We start from the raw sequence: 17,075 nt of genomic DNA on the forward strand, positions 1-17,075 counted from the left end.
TTCCAAACACTCACCACGCAAACCGTGCCAAATAAAAAAGTCTAAAGCCATTTGTTCACATAATTACCCCATAAATAAATGAAAGAAAAATATAACAAACCATATGTTCACATAATAACCCCGTAAAAATAATGAAAGAAAATATAAGGGAAAGATTCTTGAGGGTAGTTATGTAAAATGTTCTGACATCAAAATTGCATTTAATTTGTCCAGGTAGTTGAAATGAAATGCCAAATCTATGAGGCCTCTTTAGATTTGGTAGATTTTCACTATAGGCTTTCCATATTATGCTTTTTCTTTTTCTTTTTTTTTTTTTTTTTTTTTTGGGCTTCCAAATGTGACCATGTGATTGCAATCCGATGGTACAGAATTTTAAGAATCATTTAGGTCATAAATGTGACAAACTCAATAATTCAAAGACCAAAGGTAAAGTATTCAATATTCATAAGAACAAAATATTTTTGACATTGAATTAATTCTACATCTAGAAGGATCTTAAAAAGGTTAAGAAAAAAAAAAAAAAAAAAAAAAACCTAAAAAAAGGACTTACTTTTTTACATATAACAATTTTTTCTTAATTTGTTAGATGTAAATAAGGTAATTTCCCCTCTCCCTTTAGATTTGGGGAAAATGGTTTTATCTACAAATTCTAAAAATTCTAAGAGATTGATCCTTCACTCGAAAAGTAAATTCATAGTTTTGGATTTTTTCTATTTTTCAATTTCTAAATGATAATAAGTTTTATATTTTTTTTTCCAAATATGTTTAGTAAGTTGTAAAGTACCAAAAAAATCATAAATTTATAAATTATATATATTTTTTAAAATCTATGTAGTTTTCTTTTTTCAACCATATAATCGATATATGACATTGGCTATCATGGATTTTCTCAATAATTTTTTGTAGGGGTTGAATTTCTTTTCTCAAATATTATGAGGGAGATGGTTCTCCATGATGCTTGTTTGGGGAGGAATCAGCGCACTACACTAATGGTAGTGTGGAGAACGATATCATTCAAATGATGCTCACATGGTCAGAATAGAAAAGATAAAATAATAAAAAAAAAATCTCATGTAAGAGAGAAATAGTACCTAGTATTATGATTATTTTCTTACATTATAAGTAGGTTGAGCATTCCTACCCCCAAAAAAAAAAAAACAAAGAAGTAGATTGAGCATTCTACCTGAATCTAAAATATATGATTTATTCCACCCAAAATAAAAATCAAAAACTTCTCGATGTGCTCTCTTTTTTTGTTGGGTAAAAAGATCCCCATGCCGACAATGTGGAGATAATTTCTCACATTTTGACCATGTGAGCACACTCTCTCTCTCTCTCTCTCTTCACTAATCACGTGAATCTCTTGTTGATATAACTATTTTCCATACCGTGATTAATGTGGAATGGGAGATTCCCCAAATGATCGGCATGGCAAACCCTATTCCCTTTTCTTTGTTTTGTTATCTCTCTAATGTTTTTGGGAGAGCAATTAACCTACATATGCCGCATATCCCGTAGCTTACATAAGCGTTTATACTTGTAAAGGTCAAGTAGTCCAATAAAAGAGTGTTCAAATGCAAAATACCGGAAAACAAATGAGACCTGATATCGGTTTTCATGTGTAAACTCAGTTCCGGCCAATAAAAAAAAAAAAGAGAAGTTTCTTGTGAGGGAATGTACCGCCCACACCCAAATATCATGGGGGGAAAATGATCGCCTCACCCCCAATAAAAGGCGAAAATCTTACACACTATGATGCTTCCGTATGCATTCACATTAGCCCCCGCACGCATAGGGGCCATGTTTTCCCCCACAAAGAACTCTTGCCCAAAGAAAATAGCGTATATGCAACAAATAGTTTTGTGTAGACAGTTATGCATGAGCGTTCAACTTAGTGAGCAGATAATGGGTTGGTTTCGGTCAATCTTGATCAGGCTTAGTCAAGCTTGGACATCTGAGGCCAAAACCTAACTCGGCCAATTGTCAATCTTCAAGAGGTTTCTTTTGTTTTTTTTGTTTTGTTTAATGAGATCAATCCTCACGACTTAAAACCAAGACCAACTAATAATTGGTCGGTCGGTTTTGGCTTATTGTCCTCAATAAGATCCTTAATCAATCAGGGTTTGGATTTAATGATTCCTTAATCCGATAAATTGTGTTAGGCCGGGTCCGCCCACCCAAACTATTTATTGAAAAATTGATTCAGTTTTGAGTTTAATCCCTCGATCAGGCCTGTCATTTTGGGCTTCATTTTGACACACCTTTGTATTAGAGATGAAGTCAAGTTTTCCCTTTTTTCGTTGGGGAAGATGGGGGGGGGGGGGGATAAGCCATAACCTTTCATCACTTTGTCGTTTAAGGGGAAGAGGAAAATTAATAGAAAGACGAATGAGTATCAAATTTTACATTGAAAAAATAGTAGGGAATGGAGGATTACAATTCGAAAAAAACAATAATAATGTTCTTTCTTTATATATTGGGAGACGGATCAACACGCATGCATGCCTAGAGGAGGGAGAAGGGTTTCGGTTAAAATCAATTTGTATACAAGAGGACCCACGCCATTAAACGAGGATAGAGGAGAGAGAGAGCATGTGAGTGGGCATATACACCATGGTCTTATGCTTGCCTTTTCCCTTGTATATATTTTTTGGGCGAGTGTTTCATCATTCATGTTTGATACCAGAGGCTACACTGGCAAGTGAGAGCTAATGAACGCCCCATATCAAATGAATCAATAGGAAGGAAGAGAGAGAGGTCATTTCATGAGGGAGGAGAAAGATAGAGTGAAGGGGGTGCTAGTGTAGGCAACACCCTCAAATAGGAAATATTCTCCTTAAATTTTAACACTGGGATCTAACATCTAAGAACACATTTTATTAATATGTTTCTCTCACTTGTTGTTTGCGGATGACACTTTCATTTTCTGTCGTAACACTGAAGAGGATGTCCTTTCCATTAAGGCTGCCCTTGAATTTTTTTCAGATTTAACTGGCCAAGAGATCAATTTTTCAAAAAGTGAAATCCATTGTAGTAAGAATACAACCCCTAATAGGAAAAAAAAACCTTCTACTCTATTCTTAAGATGAAGGAAATGAACCCTTCCTCATACTATTTGGGCACGAAATTGTTTCATTCACGCTCTAGAGTTAGGGACCTTTCTCCCATCATTCTGAGAGTCCAAAATAAATTAACTACCTGGAGGGCTAATTGTCTTTTTTATGCAGGAAGAAAGGTGTTGATCCAATGAGTCCTGGCTTCGATCTCGTACTTCCAAATGTCATGTTTTCTGTTCCCAAAGTCGTGTTGTTCTAAACTTGATTCTATTTGCCTTAATTTTTGACAGAATGGGATGTCTACACAAAAGCGGGGCCACCTTATTAGTTGGGATAAGATCTCTAGACCAACCTCCCTTGTTGGCCTTGGATTACACAAGTCGTCCACCCACAATAAGGCATTAATCTTAAAGCTTGGTTAGCGACTACTCACTGAAGAAAAGTCGCTATGGGCCCAAGTCCTCAAATGTAGATATTTTTCAAATAGATCTGTGTTTGATCCAAAAACCCTAAAGAAAAAAGGGTCTTGGGTTTGGAACAGCATTGCAGCCCTTCTTCCCTCTCTCAAAGGAATCGTTTGGAAAGAAAGTGGGAATGGGAGGAATACTTTTTGTTGGGTTGACCCGTGGGTACCAACTATACCCACTCACTGTATCCCCCATATGTTTCCAATAACTCGATCTGCAAGGTAAGTGATCTTACTATTAATTCTGAATGGAATTTCAATTTACTTACAAATATTTTTCCTCGTTGTTTCACTTCTAAGATTTCAAGAGTGTGTATTTCAGACTCTGGGGATCAGTTGAAATGTTCCTTAACAAAAACTGGGACGTTCTCCACTCGACAGACTGCCTCTTACCTGCATTCCTATTTTCATAATGACCAGCTTCTTTCCAAATGGTGGTGTTTTTTCTATAAACTTAAACTTCATTCGAAATTTAAGCTGTTTTTTTTGCGTGTTTTACATGCAGGTTTACCTGTCAAGGATACTATCTCACAATGATTGCCGATCGAGCCTACATGTTTTCTCTGTGGTGCTTGTGATGGAATCCAATGACATCTTTTTATATCTTGTGAATGGACTAAGTGTGTCTGGGCATCTGGGCCCCTTGGCCTAAGAACTGAGCACCTTAGCAGCCCCAATATTGCACAGCTGTGTGCTCCTTCCTCAATTCTAAGGTCTTGGATTTGAATTCTGCTTCTTGGTTTTTTTTTATTGTTATTTTAACTTGCTACTTTATATGGATTGTAAGAAACAAAGTATCTCGTGGATTAACTTTAGCTAATCCACATTTGGTGTTATCAAATGTTAATCGCTAGATGTACTATTTAGATCTATGCCCTCCTACTTTAAATGCACTCATTATAGATCACCACCAAACCACACAATGCACTCCAGTTTTTACCCACCATTTGCGTAACAACGAAGTGAACTTCCCTGTTCTCTGGTGTGCAGGCCTTTTTGAACCAACAATGAGACTAACCAGATGGGGGTATTGCTTTTTGTTAGATGGTTAGAGTGTTTTAACATCTGCAGGAATTTCGTGTTCATCCAACCCAAAGGAGGCTGAGCTGATAGGAATCTTACAGGGGTGGAAACACGCTCTCAAGGAAAGGATCCATTTAAAAGAAATTTTGGTATCTAGTATTAGCCTTAGTAAAATTTTGCAACTAGGACAAGAACCTTGTGTACCATGGACACTTCTTTCTCTTTTTGTTGAACTAGCAGAACTCACCTCAAACTTTACTTCGGTACCTATATATCTCCAGCGTAACTAATGGACAACAGCCTTAAGATCTGACATTCTAACATCAGTTAGGAACAATTCTCCCTCAACACCTTTCTTGTATGATGTAAATACGTTTATGGTAATATAATCTTGATTTTTTCTCATCAACAAAAAAAAAAGAGAGAAAAAAAGAACTGGGATTGGACGATCCGTTCTACATTCCAAAACTAGGATTAGGGAAGAATTGGGTCGATTCCTATCAATTCTCGATCAATTCTGTCTGATCCAAATCAGAATCAGATCGGGCTGCGCTTCCAAAAGAGAACCTCTTCCGAAACAAAATACAAAAAATAGAAATGGTATCTAACCTCTAAGGATACGTTGCATTAATATATTTCTTTTACTTTCTTCAGTCTATCCCAATCCACTCATGGATTCAAGAATTGGGATCGAACAATCTGATCTACATCCCAAAACTAGGGTTAGGGCAGAATTGGGTTGATTCTTATTACTTCTTGATCGATTTTAACTATTGTGTATTAGAATCAGATTGGAATCGATTGAAACCGATTCTGAGTTTTGAAAATTTTTCTCCATCAGAAAGTCTAATACTAAAATGATTTGCTTTTAATATCTCAATAATTTGATTCAGAAGTAACCAAATCCTTAGCCTTCCTATTAGAAGTTTTCCATAGGATCTTTATCACCTCCAGTTGGCTGCCCGACCCAGTTCTGTAGTTCCTCTAACAAAGGGAGGTTGAAATGACCTCTCTACCCATGCCCAAACACTCTGCCCGGATGGGGTCCACCATCCCCCTATTAGAGAAACTAGGGAACTAGGCCGGTCAGCAAACTGGAGGAGATAATTTTCCGTTTTCCATATGCCAGTCCTGATTTTCTTTGAACACTACGTTTAGAAGATAGGAAATAGATTAGAAAAAAATGGGGTAAATTACACATCATCCATCGATTTTCAAATGAAACTCAAATCATCCATTGGTTTTTAAAAATAATCATCCGTTCCCCTCTATAGTAACGATGTTAATCTGGGATTAGGTATTGGTGTGAAAGAATTGTTTTACCCTTATACTAAAACATTAGAATTAAATTTACAATACTATCTTTCAAAATCTATGTTTAGATGTCAAGGATAATTTAGAAATTTAAATTTATTTAATTGATTGACATCATCACTTAACAACATAAAACTAAGATGATGAAAGTAATGAGGAAATTATTTGTCACATTAGGGTCTAAAATATGGGTGATTTGAGTTGTGTTTGAAAATTAAGGGATGATGTGTATTTTACCCCCTAAAAAAAAAGGAAAAAGAAAAAGAAAATGAAAATTATTGTAAAACAAAAATCAAGATGATGAAGTAACCATAAATTTATTTGTTTTTTATTATTATTTTTTCTTGCATTCCAATTTCCAAACATAGTCTCAATTTTGTTTTCCTTTCGAATTCTATACATCCGTAGAAAAGTCCAACTCCAAAGCCATCAATTTGTCAGTCTACCTTTACCCTAATTATTTTTTTTTAGGGGTTCAAACTTCAAAGTCTACCTGTGCCTGACTTGACTGCTTCTCTCATAAATAGTTTGAAAATTCTACAATTTTGAAGAAGCTTGAAGATTTTTTTAGACTTGTAGTGGCAATTGGAAAGTTTCAAAATTTCTCACGATATAATATTTTTTGGATAAATAGAGTGGTAGAGTCACAAGACTCCATCAACCACGGAATAGAAAGAGATCAAAAAATTATAGAGGGCCTTCTAGGCTAGAGAATTTGCTAACCCCAACCCCATTTATGTTAAAAAGTCAACATTGTTGACTTATTGTTTGTGGGAAAAGTTTTTCTTTCACCAACAAATTTAACCTCATAATTACTTTCCTTTATCTATAAGAGATTGGAAGTGTATTTCACTATTTCCTACATTGATCCAAACCCAATGAGATTACTCTTTCACTATGGCAGAAGGAAAACTCGATAAACGTCCTCTTGCTACCATCCATAAGCAAGACCCCATTTTAGCCTTCCTTGATTAGGATCGTTCCCACACCTCTAGAGTTCGTGATCGACCTCTTTAATTATGTATCGATTGAAAGGCTGGGCGGGCACAACTCCCAAACTGAGGGAGTGGTAACATCCAATATGTCCCCCCCTTATTCTCGACATGCTATGATGCCCCGATATGGGTAAGAGCAGATCAAGTCTGTATTGCTGCGAAGCAACAACAACAACAACGTTAGGATCTAATCTATCTATGCGAGAATTCATCTGATGACTTCATGGTTCTAGAACCGTTGATATGGTATCGATCAAATATCGAATGAATCATAAACAATTTTGATACGAATGAATCAATCGCAATGATCGATTGGAGATCGAAACCTAAAACCATGAGCACAGTAAGATTAGGAGTTGGGTCCACCAACTACCGGAGGGCTCAGTGCGTCTCCCTTTGAGCTTTATTTTAAATATTTTTTTTTGGGTAAAATCTCCTGTTGAGCTTTGAGTTCAACTATATCATCATATTCCATTGATGCAAAAATTCAAATTGAATTGGTTCAATCGAAGTGAATTTCTTCCCTAAGTTCCAACCCCAGCCAATTCAAATTTGCCAATCTATGTACAGAAACAAGGATTTAGACATATTTCACCAATTGGAATCTATCCTTATTGGAATCGAGTTGGAACCAAGTTGACACTAATTCCAAGTTTAATAAAATCAAATCGTGGTAGTCATTATCATCATCATTTGTCACAGGATTGGTTATCGGTTATCTTCAAAATTGATACGATATTGATATAGATCGATACGGATCAATCCCATGTCAAACAAATTTACCCCTGATATTTCTAAAAAAATTAGGATTAATTTTTTTTTTAACTGTTTTACCCTTAGTTTGTATCCGACCCGACTCCTGTCCAGCCGTATCAAAAATAAAATGATAGAAAAAACAGGGATGGGGTCCTGTTAATGGGGCTGGACGATCCAACTCCTGCCACGGCTGGACAGGATCCGAAAGATCCTTTTCGGATCGATGGGGGCTAGGGATACCGACATGGATAGGCCAATACCGATGACTCAGCCCATGATCATAAAAGCTTGATTTGAATTCTCAACTCTCAAGCGGTCTAAACGCGAATTACCCAAAAGGGTAACCCATCAAAAGTGGGAGTGAGAATAAAAAGTTGAAAAAAAAGGAAGTACGAAGATAAAACAAGGTAACAAAAGGAAAAGAAATATCTTTTCTCTCTGTCTTTCTCACGTGTTGTGTTCCGTCGGTGAATCGATGGTGAATCTTAAATCGCGCGGTTCTACTTCTACTTCTTCTTCTGTAAATAATGATATATAGAGTTCACGAGAAATAATAATAAGAGAATCAGACATCCTACTTTTTCATTAAATTCCAGCGTTTCTATCCTGTACAAAAACCTATATTCTCCGTTTCTTTGATTTCTTCTCCACCTCTCCTCCACCTACAGAGAGATAGAGAGAGAAAAAAAAAAAAAAAAAAAAAAAAAAAAAAAGAGAAGTGAGCGTTAGAGTCCTAGTCCTACCTTTCCACCACCTCTCCCCCTTTTTTCGTGGGTGTGGGGAAAAAAAAAAAAACTTGTTCATGGAGTTGGGGAGTTGGAGTTGCTTTGCAGGCGTTCGTCCACTCATTTTTCGTGGTCTCAAGTGTTGTTTCCCGTGAGTTTGCAGGCTTGAATCGTCTCTGCTCTTGTAAGTGATTTCGTTTCTTCTTTTTCTTTTTCTTTTAGGGGTTTTCCAGTAGGAATTCTTCTTTACTTCCAGCTCTTAGTGCTTATAATGGCTTCAGCCTTTGTGTTTTCCTAATTGGAATTTTTTTCTTCGTCTTATGATTTCTTATCTTGTTTTTTGTCAAAGAGGTAGATCTCTCTAGTGTTCCACGAACTGATGCTTGCATATAATTTACACATGTGTGCTTTTGAACTTCAATTCTTAGTCACGTTCTGAAGTTCTGGGTTTCTTGATTTTATTCCCCTCCCCCCTGCGCGTGAGATCCTTCTGTATGCCTGTTTATATATGCAAGTATGTACAACTGTTTGTTTTAATATGTTTGCTGGGAATTCTCTTCCATGCTAATATATCATTTTGAAGTGTTTTTTTTTTAAAAAAAAAGAAGTCTCTCTCTCCTTTTTTCGGAAGAGCCTTGGGGAGGGGGAGGGGGAGGGGGAGGGGGGGGGGATGTGGTTGGGGGTGGGAGCGTTCACATGGTTGGTTGCTCTACCAGTTGCTTCGTCAGGAATTGAATTGTTGTACTTTGACCTTACTTCTGCCATTCGAGGTGTTTGGTCAAAGAGATTAAGTGGTAAACTGCCTATAGAGTTAAGGATGGTGTACACGGTGCTTCATTAAAATTACTCACATGGGGGTTGACCTCTTATGCTTAGAGGCTTTTGGGCTGTTCCTTTAATTGATGTAAGCACCTTGGTTAACTCAATGTGATATGGAGCTTATGGGTTGGAAGTTTTGAGTTTCTTCCAGTATGGGCGAGGGGTCAGACCATTCTGAGATTTATTGTATTTGGTGGAAGAAACATATGGTTTCTTATTGTGGCCAACTGATTTTTTCCTCCTTACAGGAACGGGGAAGGAGGTAACTGATAGTTCATACTATCCTCTGGTTGTTTTTATCTTAATCATGCTGCTGATAATATCTTTTAGTGCCCATCTTCACTCATTGAGACTGACTTGGCTAAGTTTTTCAGCTTTTGAGTGCATTTATTGTCGGATAGTCTTAGGTTGGTACACAAACATTTCAGTTTCTAGCTGCTGTGTTTGTCGAATATGCAGTTTTGCTAACAGTTCAAAATGTTTCATTGCTTTACTGTTTGAACATTTCTCCTTTTTAATTGTATTGCTTGTTACTATTTTAATTTCTATTGAAAAAGTAAATCTCCTTAACTATCACCTGTTCTCACTTAGTTTTTTATTACTTCAGGTACTTTCTTTGTTCTTTATTTCATTAATCCTCATGAAGGCCTGCATTTTTTACCATTCACGAGGACAGCCTTGTTAAGCAATGTGGAATAATTCTTTGTTGCTGGGTTGCAGCTTTTGTTGTTGCAATTATAGAGTTTGGAGCTTGTATTCGTAATAAATTCAGAAGATAGTCACTAAAATGGGAATCATCACACGCAGGTTCAGATCCTCCATTCACTTTTTTTTAAATGATGAAGAGCTCAGTTTCTCTTATTTTATATGTTCTTTTTGAAGTGAAAGTAACTCTAACTTATTCCATGTCTGGCCTTTCTGTGGGTGTAGTGGAGTTGTTAGAAAACCAAATGAGACTATGAGGCTAATCATTACGACTTTTATTGGAGTTGTGTTTGGATTCTTGATAGGAGTATCCTTTCCCACAATTTCATTAACTAAGGTGCAAAATATTTTCTCATCATCTGTTGGTGCAATATGTATACAACTCATGTCATTTGCTAATGTTGATCAGGAGCTCTTGTTTTTTATGATTTGGCAGCTGAACTTCCCATCCAGCCTTCTCCCGTCCATTGATCTCACTTACATTGAAGACAAGAATTCAGGGCTTTCAACCCAGAGATTTTTGCACCGAGCCTGGTCTTCTGTAAAGGAAAATGGAAGCAGGTCAACTCATGGTCGAAATTTGAATGACACATCAAAGGTATTCCCCCCCTCCCCCCCAATTCTTTTTTGTTAATCTAGGATAATTTATGAGATTATTCATTGGCCTGCAATTGTGATAAAATTGAACTGCATGATTATCACTGCTCCTATACATATGACAGATTTGTTGAACCAGCTCACTGTTGTTACACTGTTGGTTAATAATAAAAAAGAAAAGAAAGAAAGAAAGAAAGAAGACCTTGTCTTGCTATCTTCCAATTCCATGCTTATGAGCAGGAAGTACCTGCTGTTTGGATGGTCAGTTTCCTTTTCATGGGTAAGAGTATACTTTCAGGGGGGAATTATTTTAAGATCCATCAGGCAGGAAGTTTTAACCCTACCACTTGAGGTAATGCCAGAATGGAACTATGATACTACTTTAATCAATTCTTTCCCCTTCTTTCTCCAATAAAAACTATTTATCTTAATGATACAAGAAGATTTTGTGTGATAGTTAAAAATATCAGGCTGCTAGCATAAAGGGGCAGGTTGGGTCTGGGAGTGACCACTTTGTACAAAATTGCCAAAGTTTGGGACCATCTCCAATCCACGCATCCTAGGACCCTGTGAGGCAGGACTTGCAATGGGTAAAGCCCCCTTAGAGTACACCCTTGCTACTAATTTGGTTGTAGAGTTATGTTTGTCTGCATTGAATTTGAAGCCCTTATGAGGGCATAAAGCTGCTAAGAAAAGTCCAATAATTTTTTTGCCCATCTTCCCCTTGAAGAGTACACCCTTTCTTTTTTCACATATATTTGTAAGATGATGGTATTAGCATAAGCGATGTTGTACTATGTTTCTGCCTCAGTTATTCAGATGATCTCCAGCTTAGCTCTCTGGCTGGAAAACCTCATAGGCAAAATAAGTTGTGAGGAAAGTTGATAAGAAAAAGAATGGAATGGAAATCTTGTGCAGAAATCACAGAGGAAGATTGTTTCCTTGAAGGGATTCCACTACGCTCAGCAGCTAGGATTTTGCTATGAAATGAATAATCCCCACCCCCCACCCCCACTAGATAAGATGGAATATGATTTTTAAACTGGGGCGCTCTACCTACTGTTTACCAACCAGGTCCTCCCTGACTCTCTTCAGACCAATTTAATTCATCATCTTCTAACCATCAATTGTGTAGTAATATGTTTCCAGTTCTGAAATTTAAAATTTCAAGTTCTGGGGAGTTTGACGCCATGTGCAGTATAGCATTCTATGATGCAACCTCACTTTTTTGATTGACCATCTGGCTCCTGCACTGGTCTAGATTATGGCTATACAAATTCATCGAAGCTAAATTCTTCAGATCGTCTGAAGAGGGTGGAAGTCTTTCTTCTTCTTCTTTTTTTGGCCAAAGGGAAACTTCTAATTTTGATGTAGTTGTGCATAACTTTGGAATGATTATTGAGTAGTATTGTTAATTGTTACCCTGATCAGGATTCTTCATTGTGAGTTCAGATGTTGATATTTGTTGACTTATGCAACATATTATTTTGTAAATTATTAATTAATGTATGCATGGGAATAATGCAGTTGATTATTTCCTTGGTCCTCACGTATGATAAAAAGGGGTGGGGGAGGAATAAGTTTTGTGTTGTGAAGAAAAGGCAAAAACGAAAGTATAGGCAATGCATGATCACCAAGACTAGTGACCAGCCAACAAAGCTGGCTGTAATGCGAAAATATCATTGAAAATAATCACACAATCTCTCTCTTATATTAGCAAAAGTTAACTTTCTTGTTGAGTACTCACAAGCATTCTGTACACCTTTCCAGTTGCTACCTCAGCTCTAGCTCAGTTATCGTCAAATACCCTTGAAAATTTCTCTCCATATCGACCAGCAGATTGCAAAGGCCAGCACATTCCATTGGATGTTGTCCTGGAACTTCCCCTGGTACAGTTCTTACCATTTATGTTCCCAACAGAGGGATTTCTGACTGGGAACATTTGGAGTTGTGGGAACTATTCCTTGTCCAAAATTGCCCCTTCATGTCCCGTTTAAGGTCCACAATGCATCCGTTGCAGAGAATGGAGATTGACTTGGCTTTCACCGCATTGGGGACCATTTTTTCAGCCTTTATAATGCTGGATTTGCGGAAACATCACTGCAGATGAAAATCCTTGCTCCTGGAATCCCCAGGATTATCAAGAAATTGTATATTTGGGCATCGATTTCAATTATTTTCTTCTAGTTTTTTTCCTTAAAAGACCAGAGATGCAAAATCCCAGGTTCCATAGATGTCTATATCTTTGTTGTCCATCAAATCTGAACTGTACCCTGTGGTAGTTTTCAGCCCATTTTGCTGCCGCTGCTTCTTTATTGCGTTCTCTGTATTGGTGAGAACTCAATACAGATTTTGAACTGTATTGAGAATAAATAAAAAATGGAAAGTGCACAGCCAGGTCCCATAATTTTAAACTTTATCATGTGCTAGTTTTCAGCGTGCCTCTTTCTTCGTGAAAGTTTGACAAGCTCAATTCATTATCTTGTTTAATGGATGGTGCATTCTGTGGGTCTTGGCTGGAGGATAAGTGACACACTTGGTGAAAAGAATAGGGTTCTCCTTTGAGAATATTAAAAAATGGAAAGTGTTCAAGTGGAACATGAAACGGGCATGACGTCAATACAAAAGGGAGTATAGGCGATTAATTATGCTCCATTCACATTCTCCCTCATTTTAGTCATCTTATTGTGAATGAGTTATTTGTTTCATAAAGTGATAAAAGCATGGGGTTAACGCAAGTGGATACAAAATATGCTGAGGTACCTTAATGGTGTTGCATCTACTAATAGAATACGCTTGTTGTTCAAAATTGATGATCAAGTGCTTCTTCAGTCATCCAAAAGGGGAAAGGGATAGCAAGTAAGATTTTACAATAACCTGACATGGGCTATTCTACCTTCTTTTATATCTTTGTGGTGTAAATAAAGTCCCTTGTTTTGTTTACCTACTGTAATAGGCAGTGGTATATTGAGAATCTAAAGTTTCTATGTTGTTGATGAGAGGTGTTCGGAGTGAATCCTGACCTCTGTAGAACCCTTTTCTTTTGGGTGATTAAAAAAAAAAAAAATTTGTTAGTAGCGTGCCTACTTAATGTTGTAAATTCTTCAAGAAAAACTTGTTTGTGTTTTGCCTTTTCACATTTTCTTTGCTGACTTGCCACCTCATGATCTTGATTTTAGATATGGGTTCCAACAAATCCTCGGGGTGCAGAAAGACTACCACCGGGTATTGTCGAAGCTGAGTCAGACTTCTACCTACATAGATTGTGGGGTAAGCCTGGTGAGGTCTGTATCTTCTATTGTAATCTCTGTCTAAAAGATTTAGCCTCTGGATTTTATACATTACTTTTTGTTTCTAAGAAATCTAGAATTATTGTGACTTTTGAACTTTTGTGTATGATGATGTGAGTAGCGCTCTTGACTCTACATAAATTTGCAGTCTTTTGGAGATGCTGGTTGAGAAAAACCATATGCCTCACAACTTTTCTGGTTGTTAGTTAAGTGGACTCGTAGTTTTCTATTGTTGTTTGTGGTTGCTTTTTACACAGCAAAACCAAATGCTAAGTATGAATGGAGGAAAAGAGCAAGTATTCTTGTATGCTTGCCATAAAAGAGTCTGGCTATGGCTCAGAAAACAAGTATTTAAACCATGTGCACTGGTCACTGATTAGATACTTCTTATGGAGTAAAATGACCGGCAATGTAATTGCTTATATAAAAACATTGGAGTGGAAAAGCTAACTGTAACTCTGGTGTTTTTTTTCTCTTAGTAAAAAATGAACTTATTAATAAACAAAATTTAACGCCTAAAAGTAGAACAGCAGGATGCCCACTACATGACAACCAACCCAACCCAAAACTGCCAACAAATAAAGAGTAACAAAGCACAATCTGATTGTGGTTACAAAGGGGGAAATAAAATTTCAAAACACAACATAGTCCTCATACCCTTTGCTTGCAGCCTTGCAGTTCATTTGCCAATTGCAGGTCCAATGGAATGAGATCAGCATTGAAGATATGTCTTGGATCTTGAGAAATTAGAAAATTGTCATGGCCTCCTGCTCCCTGTGGCATCCAATTAATAACCAATGGTAAATTACCCTCTAAAGGGCATACCCAGTGCATGAGGCTACCGCCACTGTGGGGGTTTGGGGAGGGGCAGATGTACACAGCCTTACCCCCGTTTCTTGGAAAAGTTGTTTCCTGATTTGAACCTTCAACCACCAGGTCGCAATGGAGCAACCTTATCGTTGCGCCGAGGCCCGCCCTCTAAAGCTAAATTACCTTCTATCAACTAATAATCTACTGTGCATTTACAGAATTTCAATTGTGGTACAAGTCTAGACAAGATTTTTTTTCTTTTTATAATGTGAGTTGACCACTTTGGCCCTCTTAAACCTAACGTTTTATTTGTAAATACTTGCATTGATAAATAGAATTGATATTCTCTGTCATATTTTGCTCTTGAAGAATGAATTATTTTTTTGGAATCTTTGGGTGGATGATCAAGTCGATGCTTGCAGGACCTAACGATCAAGCCGAAGTATCTTGTAACCTTCACTGTTGGTTATGCTCAGAAAAATAATATCGATGCAGCTGTTAAAAAGGTTAGCATTGGTTAAACAGCTCCTCTCTCTCTCTCTCTCTCTCTCTCTCTCTCTCACACACACACACACACACACATTGCTTGGCTATTGATTGTACCTCCCCTTCAGTTCTCAGAGAACTTTACCATTCTACTATTTCACTATGATGGTCGGACTAGTGAGTGGGATGAGTTTGAGTGGTCAAAGCGTGCAATTCATGTTAGTGTTTCAAAACAAACCAAATGGTAAGGAACTGCCTCTACTTCGTAATTCTACTTCAGTTTTCTACTGGTAGATTGATTTTATACTTAGATCAGGTCCTCTATGTGATGCTTCAATACTTTTTATTTAAACAATTGAAATCCTTGGAAATTGGTTGCAGGTGGTATGCCAAACGCTTCTTGCATCCAGATATTGTAGCATCTTATGACTACATATTTATCTGGGATGAAGATCTAGGAGTTGAGCATTTTGATGCAGAAGAGTGAGTGTTGGACATATAATATTTTTCATGTGGTAACTGTTCTGACAGAGAGACTGACTCTCTTTTCTTTTATCCCTACTCCAGATACATAAAATTGGTTAGGAAGCATGGTTTGGAGATTTCACAGCCTGGGTTAGAGCCAAACAGAGGGTTGACATGGCAGATGACAAAGAGAAGGGGTGACCGTGAAGTTCACAAGTAAGAATAAAAGATCCACCTATCCACTTCGCTGCTTTCCACCTTTATTTTTTCTGTTTATTATGTTGCTTGGTTTACAATCTTTTACTTTTACTTGCTTTTGCCAGAGAAACAGAAGAGAGACCGGGTTGGTGCACAGACCCACATGTGCCACCTTGTGCAGCGTATGAAAAGACCTACTTTTTGCTGCCCATCCCCCTCCCCCCAATGATCAGTTATTCATTAAAGAGATTAACAAATTTATCATTTTGCACTTGTGCAGATTTGTTGAGATCATGGCTACTGTGTTCTCTAGAGATGCATGGCGCTGTGTGTGGCATATGATTCAGGCATGGATCATTTTTGACTTTTTGTTGTCATGCAGCTCTTGTCATTCCATGATTCCCTTGAAAGAGTCCTTACTCTAAATGTTTATTATGTTTTGCTGCAGAATGACTTGGTTCATGGATGGGGCCTTGATTTTGCTCTTAGGAGATGCGTAGATGTCAGTGACCCACTTTCCTTCATGATAACTTTGCTCATTGAATTATTAAATCATTGCTTGTTACTAAAGTTGTGCTTTTGTATTTCATATTTCTATTAATAGCCTGCACATGAGAAAATAGGAGTTGTAGATGCTCAGTGGATTGTTCATCAGACTGTTCCCTCACTTGGTAACCAGGTAAGATTGTGAGAAGAAACCATCAGCCCGTTTCATTTTTAGGTCTTGAATGAAAATTTGAACTGGTTTACTCTCTTAACAGGGGCAGGCACAGGACGGGAAGGCACCATGGGAAGGGGTAAGATCAGCAGTTCTCTGAGTTGGGCAATAGTCACTTCTGTCACCATCCTTAGTGGAATTTGATTTATTTAAAATATGTTCCAAGATATAGGAGTGCTCATTCATTTTGTGGTTTTTTCAGGTAAGGGACAGGTGTAGAAAAGAGTGGACAATGTTTCAAGGCCGAATGGCACAAGCAGAGAAGGAATACTATAGGGAAATGGGTATTGAACTGCCCAGTTCAAATTAGGGGTTTGGATGACAATGATGTCAGCAGAAACTCGATTTTCTTCTGTACAACTGTCACCGATGTTCAGCTTAGGATTACATTGCCTTTGGTAGATTTGAAAAGAAGTAGAAACAAACCATTGCAATACTTGTAGAGTAAGATTTTACCAATAATTATTTATTTTTGAGTTCCCCATCTTGTTCTCAAGTTGTTGGAGGAAGAAATTGTTAAACAGAAAACAACACCCCCCCCCCCCCCCAAGCCATATAGTACTTTAAAGCCAAATGCTTTTGGTTTGAAGAATATAAACTACAAGTGTATACCTTACCTAGAACTACCATTCACATGACATATCTAGTTAAG

The 17,075-nt window shown here is 37.4% G+C and overlaps 1 protein-coding gene and 1 long non-coding RNA gene across 2 annotated transcripts; one reads left to right on the plus strand and one right to left on the minus strand.

The window, feature by feature from the left end:
- Nucleotides 1-7,367: 7,367 nt before the first annotated feature.
- LOC122653801 lies at nucleotides 7,368-9,887 on the minus strand. The gene is made up of 3 exons (XR_006331852.1): nucleotides 9,757-9,887; nucleotides 8,586-8,593; nucleotides 7,368-7,378 (listed from the first exon to the last, which is right to left on the minus strand). It is a non-coding gene; the product is annotated as an uncharacterized LOC122653801 (long non-coding RNA).
- LOC122653798 lies at nucleotides 9,820-16,907 on the plus strand. Its single transcript, XM_043847737.1, has 14 exons — nucleotides 9,820-9,961; nucleotides 10,085-10,196; nucleotides 10,296-10,457; nucleotides 13,636-13,740; nucleotides 14,979-15,062; nucleotides 15,171-15,286; nucleotides 15,424-15,525; nucleotides 15,610-15,723; nucleotides 15,831-15,887; nucleotides 15,986-16,052; nucleotides 16,154-16,207; nucleotides 16,310-16,384; nucleotides 16,467-16,502; nucleotides 16,626-16,907. Exons 1-14 carry the CDS (start codon nucleotides 9,942-9,944, stop codon nucleotides 16,731-16,733), a joined length of 1,212 nt encoding a protein of 403 aa, XP_043703672.1. The 5' UTR covers nucleotides 9,820-9,941; the 3' UTR covers nucleotides 16,734-16,907.
- Nucleotides 16,908-17,075: the final 168 nt, after the last annotated feature.

This window comes from Telopea speciosissima, chromosome 3 (assembly GCF_018873765.1).
Source record: "Telopea speciosissima isolate NSW1024214 ecotype Mountain lineage chromosome 3, Tspe_v1, whole genome shotgun sequence".
Taxonomy (NCBI): domain Eukaryota; kingdom Viridiplantae; phylum Streptophyta; class Magnoliopsida; order Proteales; family Proteaceae; genus Telopea; species Telopea speciosissima.